The sequence below is a fragment of the Bufo gargarizans genome, chromosome 8 (genome assembly GCF_014858855.1).
Source record: "Bufo gargarizans isolate SCDJY-AF-19 chromosome 8, ASM1485885v1, whole genome shotgun sequence".
Taxonomy (NCBI): Eukaryota; Metazoa; Chordata; class Amphibia; order Anura; family Bufonidae; genus Bufo; species Bufo gargarizans.
The window spans coordinates 62,041,616-62,062,070 of NC_058087.1; the positions used below are offsets into that span (position 1 = coordinate 62,041,616).

General features: G+C 46.2%; 1 protein-coding gene across 1 annotated transcript in view; it reads left to right on the forward strand.

Moving 5' to 3' along the window:
- The first annotated feature begins 14,729 nt into the window (after positions 1 to 14,729).
- The window catches only part of BARD1 (BRCA1 associated RING domain 1), a 56,768-nt gene continuing 51,042 nt past the window's right edge, over positions 14,730 to 20,455 (forward strand). The window contains 2 exon segments of the mRNA XM_044303735.1: positions 14,730 to 14,945; positions 18,465 to 18,521. Of these exon segments, the coding sequence (XP_044159670.1) occupies positions 14,809 to 14,945; positions 18,465 to 18,521 (194 nt within the window). The 5' untranslated portion in view covers positions 14,730 to 14,808.

Here is a 20,455-nt window from a genome sequence, read left to right on the forward strand (position 1 = left end):
TTAAATTTAGACAGGCTGTCTAGACCTACACCAAATGTATCACAGTGGCTCAGGCTGGAGCCATGCCATATAGACATTTCATTCACCTCAGAGGCATTAATAGTGAAGACAGCACCTTTTACCACAGGCTGGTGAACTATGGGAATACTCTAGTAAGCTTTTAAAGAAAGAATTAAAATTATTTCTCGTTATATACAGCCCCTCCTAGCTTCAGTAATGAAATCAGCCATCCATGAGAACAGTTTTTTTTTCATTTAGAATGGCCCCGACCTGAAAAGACTGTGAAGAAAAAAAAACTCATGATCTTATTCAGACAGTGTCACACTTTGGAAGACCTCTGATCAACAGCCGGATGGCAGGCTCCAGTAATACATAGCAAAGCATTTCTTCAGCTGCAAAACAAATTGTGTGGTATATCAACCATTGTAGCCTTGCAAAAGTATTCACCCCTTGACTTTTTTTTCGTATTTTGTTACATTACAGCCTTAAGTTCAATGTTTTATTAATCTGAATTTTATGTGATGGATCAGAACACAATAGTCTAAGTTGGTGAAGTGAAATGAGAAAAATATATAAATAAAACTATTGTTTAGAAATTGAAAATAGAAAATTGGCATGTGCGTCTGTATTCACCCCCTATGTTAGGAAGACCATAAAAAGCTCTGGTGCAGCCAATTCAGAAGTCACATAATTAGTGACATGATGTCCACCTGTGTACAATCTAAGTGTCACATGATCTGGCATTACATATACACACCTTTTTTGAAAGGCCCCAGAGGCTGCAACACCTAAGCAAGAGGCATCACTAACCAAACACTGCAATGAAGACCAAGGAACCCTCCAAACAAGTAAGGGACAATATTGTTGAGATGTACAAGTCAGGGTTAGGTTATAAAAAAATATCCAAATCTTTGATGATCCCCAGGGGCACCATCAAATCTATCATAACCAAATAGGAAAGAACATGGCACAACAGAAAACCTGCCAAGAGACGGCCATCCACCAAAACTCACGGACCGGGCAAGGAGGAGGTGCAGAGTTCCACAGCAGACATTGGAGTATCTGTACATAGGACGACAATAAGCCGTACGCTCCATAGAGTTAGGCTTTATGGCAGAGTGGCCAGAAGAAAGCCATGACTTTCAGCAAAAAACAAAAAAGCACGTTGCGAGTTTGCGAAAAGGCATGTGGAAGACTCCCAAAATGTATGGAGGAAGGTGCTCTGATCTGATGAGACTAAAATTGAACTTTTCAGCCATCAAAGAAAACGCTATGTCTGGCGCAACCCTAACACATTAAATCACCCAAAGAACACCATCTCCACAGTGACACAGGGTGGTGGCAGCATCATGCTGTGTGGAGGTGTTTCAGCAGCCAGGGACTGGGAAACTGGTCAGAGTCAGGGGAAAGATGGATGGTGCTGAATACAGGGATATTCTTGTGTGATTTGAGGCTAGGACGGAGGTTCACCTTCCAGCAGGACAATGACCCCAAACACACTGCTAAAGCAACACTTGAGTGGTTTATGGGGAAACATGTAAATGTGTTGGAATGGCCTAGTCAAAGCCCAGATCTCAATCCAATAGAAAAGTTGTGGTCAAAGATTGCTGTTCACAAGCGCAAACCATCCAACCTGAAGGAGCTGGAGCAGTTTTGCAAGAAGGAATGAGCAAAAATCCCAGTGGTAAGATGTGGACAAGCTCATAGCGACTTATCCAAAGCGACTTGGAGCTGTGATTGCCGCAAAAGGTGGCTCTACAAAGTATTGACTTTAGGGGGTGAATAGTTATGCACATTTACTTTTTCAGTTATTTTGTCCTATTTGTTGTTTGCTTCACAATTAAAAAAAGCAAAAACATCTCAAAAGTTGTGGGCATGTTCTGTAAATTAAATTATGCAAATCCTCAAACAATCCATCTTAATTCCAGGTTGTGAGGCACCAAAATACAAGGGGGGTGAATACTTTTGCAAAGCACTGTATAGAATATGCTGTCTCTGTGACCAGTTTTAACCCTTTTCCGACTGCCCAAAGTAAACTTACGTTTGTGGCGTCTGCAGCCAGTATGAAAAGAAAAAGGCTCAACTCTTGCGACTCTCCCGGCCTGAAAAAGAATGAGGGGGGAGCGAGCTATCAAATCTTCAATGGGCCAATGTAGAGAAGGAGAATGTAGTTAGGAGAATTGGCAGTTTAACCACCGATTACCAGTTTTGAGCATCGTTCCCTGGAATCACTTTAAGTGGCATTAAGTTTCTCATATAATCCAATGTGATTAAAGTGTAACTGCCATTTTACTACCAAAAATGAAATTCCTAACATATGTGATGCTGAAGGGAAGCTATTCATGAAGCTGCATTTTTAAGCTAATTTTACCTTTCTGATGTCTGTATTCGGCCCTTAGCAACCATATTTCTCTGTGCCTCTATTTCAGCAACTTCCTAAGATGGCCTCTGCTGCTCTTCTTGTAATGATCTGTGCCCTTCCTTGAGGCCATCCTTTAATTCCCTCACTTCCCATAAGCCCTTGTTCTCCTCACATGAACTAGCAGGACCAATCAGAACGCAGATAACTTCCCACAGTACCCAGAGCAGTGTGTATCCTAACATACAGCTAACCATAGACAAGCCCTGCAAATACATTAAATCAGTAAGCATTTATTTTAACCTCTAAATAACCAGCTAGCTGTCCCTCATTCTCTTCCAGACTGACAAAGAGGGGGGGAGAGATACTTTAGCTGCTTATATCTCTGGTTTGGTAGCAGCTAGAAATATGGGCTCTGTATTGTCTGAAAGCTGACATCGGGATGCTGTGAATGAAGCTGAAAGTAAAAGCAGATTTTACCCACGATTATTCCCAACTCTATTTCTAACAGTGATTTCTCCTCTGTTGCTTGGACTAGAGCTGGTCTTGTATGAAAGCCTGGACTGTCAGCTTTCAAACAAGACCAGTTGCATACCATTTCCAGCTGCTACCATTGAGAAGATATCATCATCTAAAGCAGCCCTTCCCCCTCCACTTTCTACCTCAGCCCAGCTCCAGGCTGAGCTCATCCGTCTCTTGTTATAATACTGAGAAGACGGACTGCACATGGCAACGCTGCGAGATGATAGCTGCTAAATAGGAAAGTAGCATGCATCTGTGGGAGTTATTAGCAGGTAAAACTGCAAATGATCAAATTTTAAAGCACAAAAGCACTTATACAGCAGGTTGTACTATACCATTACAGGGGGGACGACGACGACTGCAGTTACACTTTAACCCTATGAATTAACTGCCGATACAGAAAGTGAGGGGGACCTCCACCTGGATGCAAGATGAATCCTCGCGGACATCAGGATATATTGTAGAGGCTTATATGCAGTGTTAAAAAATGTCGGTGGTTTAAGCCCCAGCAAATATACAGGTGCTGACAAACGGAGATCTCTGCCAAACACTTCAAATAATCCTCTTTTGATGTTGGTCCAGAAACGTCTCGCTGTGGGACAGGTCCAGAAAACATGAAGGATGCTACAAATTTCTTGGCAACCACTAAAGCATAAAAGAGGAAACCATTGGATAAATAAGGTGTAATCTAGAAGGTACCATATATACTCTGTGAAGCATCTTTAAATATATCTCCAGGGTTATCCCATCTTTTGATGTCTGCTTAATTGTGTAGTTTTTGACACAAGTATCAACTTACCCAATATAAGTGATTACCGATTAGTCCTCCCTTCTTAGGCTACTTTCACACTAGCGTTGTTTAAATCCGGCGTTCAATTCCGACACCGGAACTGCCCGCCGGATCTGGAAAAACGTGTGAAAACGGATTACATTTGAATCCTGATCAGGATTTTGATCACAATGTAAAAATGCATTGGAAAAAACGGATCCGCCATTTATGGACTTTAACTTTTTTTTCCCATTTTTCTGGTTTAACATGCAAAAGCCGGATCCGGTTTGACTGAACACACAGCGCCGGATCCGGCGTTAATGCAAGTCAATGGGAAAAAGGCCTGATCCGGCGTTCAGTCAAAGTGTTCAGGATTTTTGGCCGGAGGTAAAAATACTGCATGCTACGTTTTTCTGAAAAGCCTGATCAGTCAAAAAGACTGAACAGAAGACATCCTGATGGACGGACTCTCCATTCAGAATGCATTAGGATAAAACTGATCAGTTCTTTTCCGGATTTGAGCCCCTAGGACAGAACTCAGCGTCGGAAAAGAAAAACGCTAGTGTGGAAGTACCCTTATATATTTGACATTCTTTTTTAGCATTGTTTACAGCCGGTTGTTATTGGTTACAGCCACCCCAGCGACATCGGAGCATTGGCCGCACTTGCGCACTATCCTCTTCTTTTTTTTCTACGCAGCCCGACCTGACTCTTGGGCTTGTGCATTTTCGCGCATGCGCGTTGGATTCCTGTCATTCGCCCTTTTTAAAAAAAATAGAACTCTCTGCGCCTGCGTGCTTGTTAGTTCTCCTGCGCGAATGATTTTCTGCTCACACGGGAGCGCGCACGCCAGGCAAGTAGGCGGAGTCTGTAGATCAGCAGACCGCTGAACCTGCTGTCAGTCATAAGAAATCTAAACGCCCCCTGACTGAGCAGTTTAGCGAACATGAGAGAACAGCCACGGCATGGAAAAGAGAAGGTGGGATAACCCCCTTAAAGGGGTTGTCTCGTCATAGACAATGGGTGCATATCGCTAGGATATGCCCCCATTGTCTTATAGGTGCGGGTCCCACCGCTGGGATCCACACCTATATCGAAAACTGAGCCCCGCAAGGTAGTGGCTTGTAGGACTCCGGTCCGGCCACCACCAGCCGGCTCCCCATAGAAGTGAATGGGAGCGCACCGTGCATGACTGGCCACCGCTCCCATTCACTTCTATGGGCCTGACGGATATAGCTGAGCCAGAGCTCGGCTATTTTCGCCTGGCCCCTTAGGAAATGAATGGAGGGCAGCTGAACATGCGCAGTGCGCCCTCCTTCACTTTTGCGGCTCCGTTCTCGATATAGGTGTGGGTCCCAGCGGTGGGACCCGCACATATAAGACAATGTGGGCATATCCTAGCAATATGCCCCCATTGTCTGTTATGAAACAACCCCTTTAAGGTAACTTGCCAGCTCCCTTTGCTGACTGCCATACAGCATTCATGTCATTGCTCCAGTGTAAGGGTCTCACCCAAATCCACCTCCCAGCCATGCATAAAAGCCAGCTTGGTGTCAGAAAGTGGTGTTTTAAAATTGAACAAAGAAGGGAAAGAATACGCCTCTCCAAGGCTCTATATTTGCAGAGTCGTTCAAATGTTGTGTATTCTACTGAGCCATTTGCTGGGACAAGGGAAGTTAAGACGTGGAAGACTTGACTGGGCTCTTTCTGATTCAATTTACAAAAGCCAATATCAAATTAGGAGTGACTCATAAAAGGGAAGTATAAAGGACAGGTACAAATTCTCCTCTAATTTTTGTTAATTCATTCCTGGTTTTGGCTTCCAAAACTGCATCAGGAAACCTGACCATGTGGCCTGACCCTAAAAGTGGTTCAGATTAGGCCTTTGGTGCAACGAGCCAAGAACCATTGCTCTTGTTGCACCCAAGCTCCAGTCATTTCTGGGGTCAGCCCTCCCTCATAAGTTCACATGGGTTGCATGGATAACTTGTGATTTGACCACGATAGAATATCTAGTAACAAAAGCAAGGAGAGGATCGGCGTAAGATCCTTTTAAAGCAGTTATGTCATCAGGATCAACCCTAATAAACCAGACCCTACTGCCTGGTAGAGCTCATCATGCTGATTAGCACTTTGGGCCAGATTTATCATTACACTTACATCTTACTCCACTTTTACATATGTCCAAAGTCACTTTTGGCTAAGTCAGATTTATTAACGGTCCTTTAATACTGTGATAAATGTGGTTTGAGGGTAGCAGTTTATCCTTCAGTAAGCGGCTTTACAAAAGTCGCACGTCTTTAAGAAATAGTCTCATGTTATATTAAAAAGTCGCATAAGATAAGCATGGTCCTCACTGGAATGAACTAGTGCAAGTTTTGGTGACTTTTTAAATAGTTGCAATAGTAAATCTGTCTAGAGATTAATTTACATAAGAAAACATGCCCACTTTCAGAAAACTGGCGAGCCTAGCGCAGAGCCAATAAAAGTCACACAATTTTGTGCAGTTTTAGCGATTGCGCAAATATTTGCGACTTTTTCACTCCATTATTTTGACTTGAGCTAATGATAAATCTGGCCCTATATCTTTCTTTCTATCTGTATGCTAAACAGTTGCAGAGATATGTTTGTATTTATATGCAAAAGAACAATTGGAGCACCAGGAGGCGGGGCTGCTTTGCAACAGCCCGTGATCTGCACTTTGCGGTCCACAGCACGTGCTTCACCTGTGTGAAGTTGGCACCCCATGTTCTTAAATTTCAAAAATAAATACACCATTCGTTTGTGATGCGTTTGTGCTGCAAAAAATGAACGTTTGCGCCGCTTTGGTTTCTGAGATATTGCGCACTTGATTTTCTCAAACCCCGCCCATTTTCCACCTCATGTTCTTAAATTTCAAAAATAAATACACCATTCATTTGTGCTGCGTTTGTGCTGGAAAAATGAACGTTTGAGCCGCTTTGGTTTCCGAGATATTGCGCACTTGATTTGCTGAAACCCCACCCACTTTCCACCCCATGTTTTTAAATTTCAAAAAGAAATACACCATTCGTTTGTGCAGCAAAAATGAACGTTTGCGCCGCTTTGGTTTCCGAGATATTGCGTGCTTGATTTGATGAAACCCCTCCCACTTTCCACCCCATGTTTTTAACCCTGACTCTAGACCCCCCAGGTGTGCTGCAGCTTGCCCCCCTCCCCCCACAACTTTTTTTGGGGCACAAGCATATTATATATTTTTTTTCTGCGTACGCTGACTGTGGCCGGGACTCTTAGCGTCCGGCCACTGTTAGCGCATCGCACACCCCACCGCTGATCAACTTCGGACGGTTGATCAGCGAGTTTGAATTAAAAAAATAATCACATTTTTATTTTTTTGTCTGTTAGGTTTAGGGTAAGTTCCCGAACACCCGTCCCCCCACACACACGCACACCAAATAAAGTTTATCACACACACTCCCCTATGGCCCGCAGAATGTTCTAGGCGGCATATGCCCAGCTTGCCTCCGAGTCCAAGAGCCCCAGTGAGGACGAGGATGACCCCACTTTCCTTTTGTCATCCGCGTCCTCCTCATCATCTTGCGATGATAATGGGACCCCAAGGCGACGGAGACGCCGCCAGGTGGAGCAAGGAGACCGCCATGCTAGGGACCCTGTGGCCCACACTAGTACGAGAAGCTCTGGGGCTCGTACTAGTTTTCCGGCCCACCAGTTAAGTCCACCAGAGCCCCCTACCGGTGAACTTGTCTGGTATACCCCAGAGCGTTTTGAGCCCGTGATTCCTGATTTTGTAGGCCAACCAGGAATCCAGATTTCCACAGTGGGCTTCACTGAATGTGACTACTTTAGTCTTTTTTTCAGTGACCCCTTTGTGAATCTGATGTTGGAGCAGACGAACCTGTACGCCCCACAGTTCATTGCTCAACATCCGGGCTCCTTTTTGGCTAGGCCAGGTGGCTGGACTCCGGTCTGTGCAGCCAAGATGTGGACGTTTTAGGCCTCGTGCTGCATATGGGCCTAGTCAAGAAACCTAGTGTCAGGCATTACTGGAGTGGGGACGTCCTCTACCAGACTCCACTTTACAATTATGCAGATAATGCAGCATGTCCCCCCCCCCAAGGTGATCCTGCCTATGACTGCCTGTACAAAATCAGGCCGGTCATCGATCACTTTGGGGCCAAATTTGTGCAGGTCTATGTACCTGGAAGGGAAGTCGCGGTTGATGAGTCTCTCATTGCTTTCAAGGGGAGACTCATTATCCGCCAGTATGTTCTCTCTAAGCGGGGGAGGTATGGCGTGAAGCTGTACAAACTTTGTGAGAGTACCTCAGGGTGCACTTACAAGTTTTGTGTGTACGAGGGGAGAAATTCCCGTATTCAACCCCCAGAATGTTCCCCCACTCTGGGTGTTAGCGGGAAACTTGTGTGGAACCTTATGCACCCACTGCTAGATAAGGGTTACCACCTGTACATGGATAACTTTTATACCATTATCCCCATAGTTTTATATCCAATTGTCAGTGGCTAAAATGGGGAAGGGGAACATAAATTTAGTACTCCATGGAAGTGTGGTACTCCCTGAAGCAACCAATAATGCAGAGGCCCGGATGATCGGGGCACGTGTCACATTGAGTAGTGGTGTCCTTCCGTATCCCCCTCCTGTGACACACTCTACACCTTTTTTGGGTCCGCCCTTCTTTCCAGTATGGGGGACCACACCTGGAAAGTGTTGGCCAGGGACGATCCGGACGCCTCCAGTTCCCGAGGTACTCTGGCCTGCTCTTTCCCGGTCAGAAAAGATCAGGTCCTTGAGGACTGCCTCATAGAACTGAAGGAATGTCCCTGTGTTGCCAGCGCTCTGGGACAGCACAAAAGAGTTGTACAAGGTAACCTGCACCAAGCAGACCGCAACTTTTTTATACCATGCCCGGGTTTTGCGCATGGCGTTATATGGCTCGAGGACTTGATCAGGGAGATCAACTCCTCCCATATACCGATTGTAGTCGACGATGCAATCAGGCTTGAGGACCATTGCTGCGGTACCTCGCACAGAGATGGGGGTGGTGCCGTTACCGTGAATTGTGGACAGTACAAGGACATCCCTCTTGTCCTTATATCTGACCAGCAACAGGTTTCCACTGGTAAGTGCACGGGTCGCACCCCTAGGGATAGGTACCTGGAAGGGGTGGGTAGGGAGGCTGCGTTGATTTTTCTGCACGGTCCCACAAGCGAACGTGGATCTGGCGGCGAGAGACTGGAACAAGGGGTTACTAGTATAAAAGTTATCCACGCAAAGGTGGTAACCCTTATCTAGCAGTGGGTGCATAAGGTCCCACACAAGTTTCCCGCTAACACCCAGAGTGGGGGAACATTCTGGGGGTTGAATACGGGAATCTCACCCCTCGTACACACGAAACTTGCAAGTGCACCCTGAGGTACTCTCACAAAGTTTGTACAGCTTCACGCCATACCTCGCCCGCTTAAAGGGAACATACTGGCGGATGAGTCTCCCCTTGAAAGCAATGAGAGACTCATCAACCGTGACCTCCCTTACAGGTACATAGACCTGCACAAATTTGGCCCCAAAGTGATCGATGACCGGCCTGATTTTGTACAGGCGGTCATAGGCAGGATCACCTTGGGGGGACATGCTGCATTATCTGCATAATTGTAAAGTGGGGTCTGGTAGAGGACGTCCCCACTCCAGTAATGCCTGACACTAGGTTACTTAACTAGGCCCATATGCAGCACGAGGCCCCAAAACGTCCACATCTTGGCTGCACAGACCAGAGTCCAGCCACCTGGCCTAGCCAAAAAGGAGCCCGGATGTTGAGCAATGAACTGTGGGGCATACAGGTTCGTCTGCTCCAACATCAGATTCACAAAGGGGTCACTGAAAAAAAGACTAAAGTAGTCGCATTCAGTGAAGCCCACTGTGGAAATCTGGATTCCTGGTTGGCCTACAAAATCAGGAATCACGGGCTCAAAACGCTCTGGGGTATACCAGACAAGTTCACCGGTAGGGGGCTCTGGTGGACTTAACTGGTGGGCCGGAAAACTAGTACGAGCCCCAGAGCTTCTCGTACTAGTGTGGGCCACAGGGTCCCTAGCATGGCGGTCTCCTTGCTCCACCGGGCGGCGTCTCCGCCGCCTTGGGGTCTCATCATCATCCCTAGATGATGAGGAGGACGCGGATGACAAAAGGAAAGTGGGGTCATCCTCGTCCTCACTGGGGCTCTTGGACTCGGAGGCAAGCTGGGCATATGCCGCCTAGAACATTCGGCGGGCCATAGGGGAGTGTGTGTGTGTGTGTGTGTGTGATAAACTTTATTTGGTGTGCGTGTGTGTGGGGGGACGGGTGTTCGGGAACTTACCCTAAACCTAACAGACAAAAAAAAAAGTTGATCAGCGGTGGGGTGTGCGATGCGCTAACAGTGGCCGGACGCTAAGAGTCCCGGCCACAGTCAGCGTACGCAGAAAAAAAATATATAATATGCTTGTGTCCCAAAAAAAAGTTGTGGGGGGTGGGGGGGCAAGCTGCAGCACACCTGGGGGGTCTAGAGTCAGGGTTAAAAACATGGGGTGGAAAGTGGGAGGGGTTTCTTCAAATCAAGCACGCAATATCTCGGAAACCAAAGCGGCGCAGACGTTCATTTTTGCAGCACAAACGAATGGTGTATTTCTTTTTGAAATTTAAAAACATGGGGTGGAAAGTGGGCGGGGTTTCAGCGAATCAAGCGCAATATCTCGGAAACCAAAGCGGCGCAAACGTTAATTTTTACAGCACAAACCAGGACAAACTAATGGTGTATTTCTTTTTGAAATTTAAGAACATGGGGTGGAAAGTGGGCGGGGTTTCAGCGAATCAAGCGCGCAATATCTCGGAAACCAAAGCGGCGCAAATGTTAATTTTTGCGGCACAAACGAATGGTGTATTTCTTTTTGAAATTTAAAAACATGGGGTGGAAAGTGGGCGGGGTTTCAGCGAATCAAGCGCGCAATATCTCGGAAACCAAAGCGGCGCAAACGTTAATTTTTGCGGCACAAACGAATGGTGTATTTCTTTTTGAAATTTAAGAACATGGGGTGGAAAATGGGCGGGGCTTCATAAAAATCTAACGCGCAATATCTCAGGAACCGAACCGGCACAAACGTTCATTTTTGCGGCACAAACCAATGGTGTATTTATTTTTGAAATTTAAGAACATGGGGTGCCAACTTCACACAGGTACGGGCTTCACATGGTCGTGTGAATGCTCCCCAAGACTGGTGTTTTCGATGCTTTGTTGTCTTGCATTTAGAGCATTTTTACACCTGCCGGCCCGTCCCCTTCCCCGCCCACATATTTAGACCTGGCGCGAGCAGGGGGAAGTCGTAGCTAACGGCACAACTAAGGCCTCTTTCACACGGGCGTCATGTTTTTTGCCCGGATAAGAGGCGGGTGCGTTGCAGGAAAATGCGCGATTTTTCAGCGCGAGTGCAAAACATTGTCATGCGTTTTGCACTCGCGTGAGAAAAATCACGCATGTTTGGTACCCAAACCTGAACTTCTTCACAGAAGTTCGGGCTTGGGATTGATGTTCTGAAGATTGTATTATTTTCCCTTATAACATGGTTATAAGGGAAAATAATAGCATTCTGAATACAGAATGCTTAGTATAATAGTGCTGGAAGGGTTAAAAATAATAAAAAAGTTAACTCACCTTCTCCTCTTGTTCGCGTAGATGCCGGTCTGTTCTTTAGCTGTGGGCTGAATGACCTGAGGTGATGTCAGATCACATGCTCCAATCACATGGTCCATCACCATGGTGATGGAGCATGTGATCTGACGTCACCACAGGTCCTTTAGCCACAGATAAAGAACAGACCGGCATCTACGCGAACAAGAGGAGAAGGTGAGTTAAACTTTTTTATTATTTAACCCTTCCAGCACTATTATACTAAGCATTCTGTATTCAGAATGCTATTATTTTCCCTTATAACCATGTTATAAGGGAAAATAATACAGTGAATAGACTGTCACCTAGAACCCATGCGTGAAAATCGCACCGCATCCGCACTTGCTTGCGGATGCATGCGATTTTCACGCAACCCCATTCATTTCTATAGGGCCTGCGTTACGTGAAAAACGCACAAAGAGGAGCATGCTGCGATTTTCACGCAACGCACAAGTGATGCGTGAAAATCACCGCTCGTGTGCACAGTCTCATAGAAATGAATGGGTCAGGATTCAGTGCGGGTGCAGTGCGTTCACCGCAAGCATCGCACCCGCACGGAAAACTCGCCCGTGTGAAAGGGGCCTAACCGGTGCGCCACTATCTACGCCTGAAATTTGGCTAATTGAGGCGTATTTCAATATAGTAAATGACCCCCAAAGTATCTAATCACTAATGAGGTCTTCTAGCATTTTTATACTGAGGGTCTATCATGCTGATCAGCTGAAACTTCACAGCTCCTGGTTATTGCAGCAGCACTCCATCCAGTAACCTGCCCTGAGGATAGACCATCTATATACAAATCCTATACAACCTTTTCAGGCCTGATCAAGGGATTAAAAGCAGAAGACAAAAAGGATCCAGGACGTAACTGAGATATATACATCCACTTTGTTTTCTACTTCATTAAGATATTTTTGAGCATAATGCAACTGAATGGCTTGGCTGCCGGAGCAGTATTTTTCAGCAGGAATGCTTGGCAGCGAAAGGTATGTAGTTGGCAGTTACGGGACTTACCGTATTAAATATTAATCATATTACGCTATAGTTTGCCTATACATGGGAGAATTACCCATTTAAATATTAAAGAACTAGAATTAATATCTAAAATGTGTTTTAGTGTACAAAATAACGTGAAAACAGTGATTTAGTTTTTTCAATGCTCCAGTTACCGGTGCCTGCAGTGTTTGTGCACTATGGCTGGGGCCCCCCTCGTTGTGTGACCAATGATTCTTGAATAGCAGCGCAGCCATCAAACTGAAAGGGGTCCTAGCGTAAGGGTACTTTCACACTTGCGGCAGAGGATTCAGGCAGGCATTTCCAGCAATCCGGACGCATTTGTGAGACAGATCTGGATGCGGATCCGTCTGACAAATGCATTGCAATACCAGATCCGTCTTTCCGGTTGTCATCCGGAAAAAACTTATCCGGTATTTATTTTTCAGGATGACACTTAGTACCGGATCCGGCATTAATACAAGTGATCAGTATTTTTGTCCGGAGAGAAAACTGCAGAATGCTGCGGTAATTTCTCCGGCCAAAAAACCTAAGAGGGACTGAACTGATGCATCCTGAACGGATTGCTCTCCATTCAGAATGCATTAGGATAAGGGTACTTTCACACTTGCGGCAGGACATATCTGACAGGCTGTTCACCCTGTCGGATCCGTCCTTCCGCCATTTTGCCATGGGGACGGGGCGGATCTCCGGCGCAGTACAGCAGTTTGCGGTAAGAGTCCGCTGGACTAAAAAGTCGGACATGCAGGACTTTTAGTCCGGCGGCCTTTCGCCATGCTGCACCGGAGCTCCGCCCCCATTATAGTCAATGGGGACGGAGCGGCAGCCCGGCGAAATAGAGGAAGGACGAATCAGACAGGGTGAACAGCCTGTCGGATCCGTCCTGCCACAAGTGTGAAAGTAGCCTAAAAGTTTTTTTCCGGTATTGAGCCTCTGTGACGGAACTCAATACCAGAAAAGTAAAAACGCTAGTATGAAAGTACCCTAACTCGTAAATTGCTATGACGGAGATTCCAGAACTGCAAAAAAAATTAAAAAATCCAGCGTGGCTCTTCCTTCGCTTTAGATCAGACTTGGCATAGGGATACTGTGAGGCTTGTGAGGACATTGCAAATAAAAGACACCCCACTGTCCAGACACAGGGATCCAACACAAAGGGAACCCCACAGGATTACGCTTCATGGGTATAGACACAGTACACCCACCTTACGGTGTGTAAGGGCTCAATCAGATGGCCGTATGAAGGAGTCTGGTTGCGGAACCATTCATTTCTATGGGGCCGCAAAAGATGCGGACAGCACACAGCGGCTCCACGGAAAAGATGGAGCTTGTCCTATTGTTGTCCGCAATCACGAACAATAGGCATATTCTATTATGATTGCGGCTGTGTGCAGTCTGCAAATAGCGGAATATACTTACCTGGATCCCCGCACACCCCAACCTTCTCCCTGTGCGCGGACGAAAACATCCGTTGTCGGGGGTGCAGCCAATAGCAAGCGGAGATGAGCCTCCCCATCATCGCTGGTGACGCTAGGGAGGCTCGTCCCCGTCTGCCATTGGCTGCTCCCCCCCGACACCGGATGCTTTAATCCATGCACAGGGAGAAGCTGTGGCGGTGGGGGGGACCAGGATTGGCGCAGGGAGCGGGGCCTGGCATATTGGAGGGCTTTTTATAGGATCTGATAACCCCTTTAATGTCCAGTCATTAATGTTCATTAATCATTCAATGATTTTCCAAGAACCATAGATCATCATACGGCTACTTTGTTGTGAGCTCACATCACCGTTATGGTTTCCGTTATAACACAGGACTTGCATAACGAGAACCAGGTGGATCTTAAAGGAAAACATAAACGGAATCCATAACGCTGATGTGAACGCTCCCGAGTTAGCACATCCATTTTCCATATTATCCGCTTTCTTATAGCCAAATTGCTTAGCATAATTACGGTACATCTCTAATAAAACTTAATATTAGGGTTTTATTTCATCTTTCTTCTGCCATTGAATAGCCTGTGCTCATTTTAGAGCCAATTAATCCCCCTCTTTCATATGTTTAACCCATGTGGGCATTATCGGCACCACTACACACTGTGGCCTTGTGCCAGTCCCTCCGCTCCACTCCTACCTTTATTACCTCAGACAATTACTCCTAGTGTTTCTATCTCTGAGGCGTCAGGTCCACAGAAAGCTTACAGGACCACAGCCAACCAATCAGAATGGAGGTCTCATCGTACAGCGCGGACTACATTATGGAAGCAGCGATGTGATTGGTGGCGGCAGTCACCTGTCCCTCCGTTATGAATACGCTGTATGACCTGCTCTATCCTCCTCCCTACATTAGACCGGGCCGCGCCTACATCTCTCTGGCGCCATTTTTGAGTTCCCGCCCGGATCTCAGAACTTCAGGCTCCTGTTTTCCTTCCCACCATGCCACTGAGGGTGCGCTCGGGAAACCGTCCCGCAGACACCGCGGCCGACTCTACGATGAAGAAGGAGCTGCCGGACTGGAACCGGACGCGAACGGCGCTGCTGGAAATGGAGGGGAGACTGCGCTGCTCAGTATGGTGAGTATGCGCTGCGGCGGGGACACGGCGGTATCCGGTATCCGTGTGTACTAAGGGCCACGAAGCGTCACGTGACTATCCTCCTTATTACTGCACCGGTATACATATGTGGGGGAGGAGTATACGGTGGTAGGCGGGGCCATGGCTGCTTGGAAATTTAGGAGGGGGGGTTGTCTTTACTGTATGGTAATTTGGAGGCGGGGTCAGGGCTGCATGCTAATGTGGAGGCGGAGACAAGACTAAGATGTGGTGTAAATGGAGAGGGCTCTGGGGTGTCACAAAGTCTGTCATGTGATCAGTAATGAGTGAAGGTCATGTGACCAGGGTGGCACCCGGAGACACTTCCCAGAAAATGTCAGTATTAGGCCTCATGCACACAACCGTATGTATTTTCCGGTCCGCAAAAAAAGGATCCGCAGAAAATACGAATGACGTCCGTGTGCATGCCGTATTTCGTGGAACGGAACAGCTGGCCCCTAATAGAACAGTCCTATCCTTGTCCGTAATGCGAACAATAGGACATGTTCTATTTTTTTGCGAAACGCAATGCACATGGAGTAAATTATTATTATTTTTTTTTTTTTGCGGACCTTTTGGAATGAATGGTTCCTCATAAAATTGAACGGACACGGAAAGAAAATCCGTTCTTGTGCATGAGCCCTTAGGCTGGGTTCACACAGTATTTTGGGTGAGGAACAAACCTGATGAGGAATTTGCATCAGTTGTTTTTTTGTTTTTTCTGATGTTTTCTAACGTGGTTTTGGGTGCCTTTTCTGCAAGGATTTTCATTCCTGGCCATTTTCAATGGAATTCCGTACCAATATTTTTGGATCATTCAATATTGTACTTTTTGGGGGGCAAGGTGACCGGCATTCACCTGAGGGGTAAGGTCATGTGATATTTTTATAGAGCTGCCAGTTACTGACATGGCGATATCTAATGCTTTGTTTTATTTTTTTATAAAAAATTGCTTGATGAAGGGAAAGGGGCACCTTTTTATTTTTTTTAATACTGTAAACTTTTTCTTTTCACTTTCTTTTTTCACTTTTTATTTTTCTTCCAGTACAGACACTTTAACACTTCAGGGTCTGATTGCTGTTTCAGTGTAGTACAATACATGCTGTGCTGTGCTACATTCACTGACAGTGTACCTGGGGGCTAGGCCTCACAGGCTTCTGTACATGGCAGACCCTGAGGCTGTGGCAACAATCAGCCCCCTGTTACTGCAGCCCCCTCCCTCTGCGATGCTCTTATATGCCGCGTTGATTGCGGCATATAAGGGGTTAACAGCGATGCTGGTGTTTTACAGCGATGCCGGCGGATACAGCAGGGTCCCGGCTGTCAGTGTCACAGGCTAAGGCCTCTTTCACGCGACCGTTTTTTGTTTCCCGTTTTGCGGACCGTTTTTTGCGGTCCGTATACGGTCCGTATACGGAACCATTCATTTCAATGGTTCCGCAAAAAAACGGAATGTGTTCCGTATGCATTCCATTTCCGTTTTTCCGTTCCGTTGAAAGATAGAACATGTCCTATATTTGGCCGCAAATCACGTTCCGTGGCTCCATTAAAATCTATGGGTCCGCAAAAAAACGGAATGCATACGGAAATGCATCCGTATGTCTTCCGTATCCGTTATTACTGTATACTGTACTTGCCATACGGAAAAACGGAACGGAAACGGAACCACAACGGAAGCAAAAAACGGAACAACGGATCCGGGAAAAACGGACCGCAAAACACTGAAATGGACATACTGTCGTGTGAAAGAGGCCTAAGGCAGTGCTCCGGACTAAAAAAAAATACCTAGTAGCCATTGGCTCCTGAACTGAAAAATTTAGGAGCCAAATCATATTTTTAGTCGCCAAATTGAAACCGAATCAAAATTTTGGTATCGTGACAACACTACGCCGATCAGATCGGTGTAGGGTTGTTTTGATACCAAAATTTTGATTTGCTTTCGTCACCATAAAAAAGTATTGCGATACTCAATACCGCGCAAAATAAAACACCAAAAAAAGCAGCGTGCATTTTGCATTTTTTACTATTTTACTTTCACTATGTGGTCGTCTAATAAACCTTATCTCTAAATTACTAAAAGGTTTTAAACACTTATTTCAAGGGCTCATGCACACAATCGTATGTATTTTGCAGTCCGCAAAACACAGGTCCACCAAAAATACGGATGATGTCCATGTGACATCCGTATTGCATTGCTTTGTTTTTTTCCGGATCCATTGTAAGAATGCCTGTCCTAGACATGTTCTATGTATTCTATTACATACGGATGCAGACAGCACACAGTGTAATGACCGCATTTTTTGCGGACCCATTGAAATGAATGGGTTTGCATCCTATCCGCAAAAAATCCTGCTACTAGAAAAACTGAAGGCTGCACAAAAACAGTGGTTCAAAATTTTTAATAAAGACCAATTAAAAAAATAATTTTTAGGTCAAAATTAGTACAATGCAATAATAAAACAAAAAGTGAACCCAAAGGTGTCCATAGCCATTGAAGAGCATCTGTGTGCAGATTTGTACCTGTTACATGTGCGTTTGGCAGTCAAAGGCATCTGAGTTGGTTCCATGTTCCTATGTGCCCACATTACTGAGAAAAATTATATTTTAATAAATGCAAATGAGCCTCTAGGAACAACGGGGGCGTTGCCATTACACCTAGAGACTCTGGTCTCTCTGAAACTGCCGCACCCTCTGCCCTTTGATTGTTAGGGCCAGGAAGTGAAAAAGTCATCATACCTGGCCCTGTCAATCGAAGTGCAGAGAGTGTAATGGCAACGCCCCCGTTGCTCCTAGAGGCTTATTTGCATATATTAAGACCACATTTTTCTCAGCAGTGCGGGCACATACGAACATGGGACCAACACAGATGCCTTCAGCTGCTAAGTGCACATGGAACAGGTACAAATCTGCTGACAGATGCCTTTAATGAGACCGGTCCTGGACGTACCCCAGGGTATGGAGACTTATTGGCAATGCTCCATGGGGAAAAAATGTACGAAGAGGCATCTCCCAAGGAAGAGGACCTTCCTAGAGGTGTTGCTGGTGAGCTTGGTCTCAGTAGGACAAGCGTCTGGTGTGACAGCGAGTATCACGTCTGCTGCTGCTGTCCGCGATCACGTGTTCAGTTCTGCGATTGAATTGCTTATTAAATGTCCCTTCTTGTGCTGAAAGAGTAGGACACGTAGAGTGCATGGCGGTAATCTCTTCTGCATCTTCCATACCTGCTTTCTTGGTAAATTCTCTTCAAGCACAATATGGACAAATGAAAATTGATGGCGAGGCGCTGAGAGTGTCAGATGTGTTTTGTCAAGAAGCTCCGCAAATTGGCAAATGAATATGTTTCTCTCTTTTGTAGAGATGATGGGGAAAAAAGAGCACAAATGAGCTTCACCGACGCTGATTTAGAGAGCGGGTTTAACGCGACGTCTTTTGTTATCCGCCCCGCTGTTTATCTCTCTCATTACATGATTCACATGCATTTATTCTTTTTTTTTCTTGCAGTTTGTCACTTTTAAGGGGCCCGGTGTGTTTGGGCGGCTGTGAGCACGTGTTCTGTAGGTGAGTATCGGCTCTGCAATCCCACTTACGTGACCAAGTGCATGTCTTAGGCCTCATTCGCATGGCTGTTTGCTGTCCGGGAAATGAGGTCCACTCGACGGCCGCGTTTCCCGAGCCGACCTCACAGCATCATAATGATCTATAATGCTCTGACTTCTCAAACACCGAAATACCGGGACGCTGATGCTGAATGATATGTGACCATTCAGTTTTTAGGGTCACCCAAAGATATATTTGTTTTCTGTTATTCTGTTTTTTGAAGGGGTTCTCTGGGACTTACATATATTGATGACACGTCCTGAGGATAGGCCATCAATGAGGTTAGAAACATATTGCGGCACTCAATAATGATGCTCAATTCTTCTTTATAGGAAATCTGTCACATGGATTACCAATGTAAAAGTGCAACTGTTGCCATGTAGAAAAAAATACCATATTTCTTGATGTACCCTTCATTCTGTGCTTCTGGCTTTCATTTTCGCGTAAATCCACTTTTTGTATTATGCAAATTAGGGAGTAAGGTGCCCAGAGGGGCGTTATTATGGTTCCAAAGTGCCCAGGAAGGCCCCTCTCCAGTGCCCAGCCCTCCCTCCATCAGAGCCCAAGCACGCCTCTCCAGGGCCAAAACTAAACGCCTACACCAGCACTGTTAGCCACCTCCATGACGTAGTGGGGTGATGTAACGCTGCACACATGTGCCTCCTACAACTCCCCACATGTTGCTCATCGAACGCCGAGAAATCTCGCACAGGCAGTCCGCAGTACTGCCCCTGCGCAAGATTTATCTGGGCACTGGAGGGGGGGGCCTTCCTGGGCACCTTTGAACGATAATAACGCCCCTCTGGGCACCTTACTTCCTAATTTGCATAATACAAAAAGTGGATTTACGTGAAAATGAAAGACAGAAGCACAGATTCCAGTAAACCTAATGGGGTCAATTATTAAAGGGGTTTTGCCATCTCAGAAAATGGGTGCATATTGCTAGGCTATGCCCCCGTTGTCTGATAGGTGCGGGTCCCACCTCTGGGACCGGCACCTACAATGAGAACGGAGCAGGGAAATGAACGGAGGGTGCACTGTGCATGCGTGCGCAGTCCCCCTCCATTCATTTCTATGGGGCCGCCGAAAATAGCTGAACGCTGGCTCGGCTATTTCCATCTGCCCTATAGAAATGAATGGAAGGGGGGGCCGTGTGTGTGCGGTGCACTCCCATTCACTTATGTGGGAGAAGAGCTTGGTGGTGGACGGACCCCGGGGTCCTCCAGCCACAGCTCTCCCCGCTCCGTTCTCATTGTAGGTGCGAGTCCCACGCTATCAGACAATAGGGGAATATCTTAGCGATATGCCCCTATTGTATGTGATGTGAATACCCCTTTTAGCAGAAACACCTATTAAGAGTATATCAGGCGCAGATTGTGGCACAACAGCTAGTTGCGCTGCAATCTGCAACTTCGCCCCACTCACTCCAGGCCCCACTCACTCTCATTTTACCATTTTCTGCCCCTGTTTCCAGCATAGAAAAAAGTCTAAATGTCAGACAGCTAGGAAGCTGTCTTACATTTAGTACTGGCTAACGATCCACTGAAAAGTTATGAAGAGGCCGGTGCCTCTTCATGACTTCGGCGGATCCACCGCCAACTTAGGGGTTTATTAAGACCGGCATCTAAAACGCTGATCTTAAAGGGGTTGTCCGGAATTTGGGACCTTTGTCCTATAGTTCTGCAGTGTCACACACATCAACAACACCCATGTCCTACCTGATGAACTGACTTCTAATGCCCCCTTTTGCTCCAATAAATTCTCTGCCGGAAGTGAAGGTTTTCTTTCACTCAGTGACGTATCGGGTGCCTTGCAGAGGAGGAAAGCTTCCTCTTCCGCTGCTCAGGGAGCCCGCTGACGTCACTGCCAGCCTAGCTAATTATGCAAAAGTGTTG